Below are 3,978 nucleotides of genomic sequence, written 5' to 3'. Positions count from 1 at the left end.
AAAAAAAAAAAAAAAAAGAGAGAAAAACAAAGAAAATCAAGCTCAGGTGGTGCTGAGACCTCCCGGGGGCTGCAGCGCTGTGGTGGATGGGGGTGTCTGCTGGGGGGAAGATGTGCAGGCACATCGCAGAGGACGGGGCTGGTCTCTGGGATGCAGTCCTTCTGTGGAGGTGGCATGGGGAGGAACGGATGCGTGACCCAAGGGAGATATTTTCAGTGTGTGACACGATCGACGCCACTCTGGACAAGGGGGCCGGGATGCAGAAAGCCTGTGCGCCTCGCTGATTGTGGGGGAGGATGTGGCTTGGACAACAGCCCAGCTCCTCTGATGCCAGGGTTCTCGTTTCTTCCACTGGATGCTGCTGTCCTGCAGTCCCTCCCTCCCTGCACTTCCTGCCTTCTCTTTCTTTTGAGGTGTCCATGGCAAGTCTGGTCTTTTCCCCCCATTTCCTCAGGGATAAAAGTGCAGCAGTGCCAGCTCAGGGGACAGAGAAGGCAGTGAAGCCCTGGGGAGCTGCTGCAGGCCGCAGGTGGGCGGGACGCCAGCAGGCTGTCTAGCTGTTTCCATGACTTTCTCCTGTTCCCTGCAAACAGAGGCGTGCGAGGACTCAGAATTAGAGGCATGATGAAGACTCTGCTGCTGTTTGTGGGGCTGCTGGTGACCTGGGAGAGTGGGCAGGTCCTGGGGGACCAGTCAGTCTCCGACAATGAGCTCCAGGGTGAGTAGACCAAGCGTGACGTTCCACTGGGTGGTGAGGTCAGAGGGCAGGGCTGCCGACTCCACTCAGGGCCTCTCTATCAGGCCCGAGTGTTACACACCATTTGATCTTGTGCACTGGATCTGGGTGCCTGTGTCTGGACCCCCTCCGAGCCTCAGTTCCCAGGCCTCTGCCGGCATCAGGCTGTCAGCATTTGCAGGGAATTCCCAAGCCCGTTCTGGCTGCTGCATTTCATTCAGCTGCTCCCTTCACGGGCCCCTTGGCCCAGCTCTCAAGCCTCCTCCATGAAGCTGTGTCTGGACCATCGGAGCTCTTATCCGTCTCCCGTTTGGAGTTTGTCCCTCCTGGGAGGTGACCGCTTCTGCAGGATCATTGTTAAAAACCCAGATCAGGCAAGGTTCGGTGGCTCAAGCCTGTAATCCCAGCACTTTGGGAGGCTGAAGTGGGAGAATCACGAGGTCAAAAGATTGAGACCATGCTGGCCAACATGATGAAACCCTGTCTCTACTAGAACTACAAAAATTAGCTGGGCGTGGTGGCAGACGCCTGTAGTCTCAGCTACTCCGGAGGCTGAGGCAGGAGAACTGCTTAAGCCCAGGAAGCAGAGGTCGCAGTGAGCCGAGATTGCACCACTGCACTCCAGCCTGGGTGACAGAGCGAGTCTCTGTCTCAAAAACAAAACAAAAAAAACCCCAGGTCAGACCTGGGTGTGAGTCTGTTCCACTTCTTCTCAGTTGGGTGACTCTGAGCCACTATCTTAATCTCATGACAGTTTCCCCACCCCCCGATTTATTGAGATAATGAACAAATAAAAATTGTGTATATTTAAGGTATATGACGTGATGTCTTGAAATGTACATACACTGAAATGATGACCACTTTTATGATGGGGTGGTAGGAACGCTGAAAATCTACTCTCAGTGAACTTCCAGGTACAGTATGGTGTTATTAAGTGCAAGCACTACCTGTGTGTTAGACCTCTGGAACCTGCTCCTCCTGCGTGACTGACACTTGGACCTCTATCGTACCACACTTCCCATGTCCCCCTCTGCAAAGTGGGCATGGTGGTGGGGCTGGAGCATTCTGTAAACAGTACACGAAGTGTCTGGCACAGTGCTCGGCGTGGGATAAGCACCAGTGAAGTGGCACTTAGGGGACACAGTGTTTCGCTGCATCTGTCACCAGTGCTATGCCTTAGTCATTTCCTCATCTTCTTATTTCTGTCACCTGGCACTGTGCATTGGGAAAAAGAAATACACGTCTGGTTAAACTGAACTCTAGAAAGATTTGTGTCCAAAATAACAGTATTTTATATTTTGATGATTCAAAGCTGACCACTTCTGGGTTTTTGAAAAATATTTTTCCTTGACAAGTTTCTTCTGCACCCGGGTCATTCTCCAGGGGCACACGGCAGTGGCTGGGCACAGCTCTGCCGTTTCTCCCCTGGGTGTGCCGGCTCCCATGGTCTGCATATCTGAGCAGCGAGAGCAAGGAGCCTGTGAGGGGAGCCTGTGCAGGGCAAGGCTGGGACTGCACTACTGCCTGCAGGCGGGGGTGGGGATCCCAGCCTCGACAGCTCCTTAACCGAACGGGCCTCACTGACCATTCCTGCTCACTCCAGGGTTATATCCCGAGGCCAACCCTTCCTCTCACCTCATGCTACGCTTCTTTTGCAGAAATGTCCGACCAGGGAAGTAAGTATGTCAATAAGGAAATTCAAAATGCTGTCAACGGGGTGAAAGAGATCAAGACTCTCATAGAAAAAACGAACGAAGAGCGCAAGACACTGCTTAGCAACCTAGAGGAAGCCAAGAAGAAGAAAGAGGTCAGGAGGAGTTGAGACGGCTGCCCAGCCTTGACCATCCCACCGGAGGGAGGAGGGGAGGGAGGGGGTCACAGCGCGGTGCCTTGCTGGGTTGCCATGGTGACCCGCAGTCCTCCCAGGCTGTGTCAGCTGATGCCGCAGTTAAGAAGGAGGGAAGGTTTATTCGCTTTTGAAAGCATCAGGGGGTGAGATCTTGGATCTGGATTTGTTATGAGCCTGGCCCAGGGCCTAATGCCCAGATTCATTTCAATAGATGTTTCTAAACCCTGACCACGTGCTGGCTCCAAGCAGGCTCTGAATGGGGTGGCAGCAGGGGCCCAGAGCGGGGTGGCGTCCAACCTTCAGGAAGCTTATCTAGTAGGGGTGATAGAGTTAGGATTAAGGCAGGCACACACTCTGCACCCTACATCGTCGTAAAGTTCTGGATTACTTCATAAAGAAACATCTTAAGGCCAGTAGGTCTAGCCTGTGCTTAGTGATTTGACAAAGCCAAAACACTGTAATTCAATGAACAACTCGTTTAAGAAATCAAGTCCCTAAGATTATCCTAAAAACCTACTCTCATGGTCGCACTACTTCAGGTGCTAAGATGTAGCTACCTGCCAGCTTCATGATCCATCATGCACGTTAAAAGCAATTCAAAGGCTCTGAGAGTTTCTGCAGTAAAGAAACCCATATAACTCCAGGAAACCCAGAGTTTTCCAAATTGATCAGGGAATTCCTTTTTTTTTTTTTTCCCCCGGCAGCTTTGAGCACAGTTCCATGGGAGCCACTTCAGGGAATGTTGGCCCGGATGCGGCTCTAACTCTTCTTCAAGCTTCATGCCCTTTCTTGGCAGTTCTCACCATTCTATGAGAATCCTCACATAGCTCCTGGGGAAGGGCACGTTCTGTTCTCACATTTTTGCGGTTATCATTGGAGTCTGACATTCAACAATTCTGGTTTTATAACATACATCAAATTGGGAGAAAAGAGCCTGCTCCTTCTTAGTTGAGAACTAAGTGAACTAGAAGGAAAGGGAGTAGGCACCATGGGCGGCACTTGTATCTTGGCTCAGTGGGAGGTGGGTTGTCCATCCCCAGCAGGGGACAGCGGGTGATGGAGCAGGACACAGACCTCGAATAACTCTACGGTGTGGATAGTCTAATTTTTTTTTTTTTGAAGACTAACACTCATTCATAGAGACTTTAATATAGAAAAGTAGAAGAGGAAACGTTTCTCCATAATCCTTTTGCCCAAGGACAAATCACTGTTAACATTTGATCTATTCCTTCCTACTCTTTTCCTCTGCTTTTTTGACAGTGACTATATTCAAAATTGTGAATTTTTAACATAAATGGTACATATAATATTCAAAATGGATCATAAACGTCCTTTATAATGATGTGCCATCTGTCCTTTGTATGAACCAGTTTGTTTAACCTGTCTCTCGCTT

General features: G+C 50.3%; 1 protein-coding gene across 3 annotated transcripts in view; it reads left to right on the top strand.

Annotated features, from left to right (window-relative positions):
• CLU (clusterin) overlaps positions 1–3,978 on the top strand; it is a 17,465-nt gene that overhangs the window by 4,009 nt on the left and 9,478 nt on the right. For 2 of the 3 annotated variants that reach the window (XM_017540413.1, XM_037742673.1), the window contains exons 2-3: positions 594–718; positions 2,395–2,543. In XM_017540413.1, coding sequence (XP_017395902.1) covers positions 622–718; positions 2,395–2,543 — 246 coding nt within the window. In that variant the 5' untranslated portion in view covers positions 594–621. Of the gene's footprint in view, positions 1–24; positions 47–593; positions 719–2,394; positions 2,544–3,978 lie in introns of those variants that run through there. The other variant, XM_017540414.2, reaches the window with a different exon arrangement.

Source organism: Cebus imitator, unplaced genomic scaffold (genome assembly GCF_001604975.1).
Source record: "Cebus imitator isolate Cc_AM_T3 unplaced genomic scaffold, Cebus_imitator-1.0 Scaffold125, whole genome shotgun sequence".
NCBI lineage: Eukaryota > Metazoa > Chordata > Mammalia > Primates > Cebidae > Cebus > Cebus imitator.
Note: the sequence above shows the minus strand (reverse complement) of the source record. Positions and strands in the feature narration are given on the sequence as shown.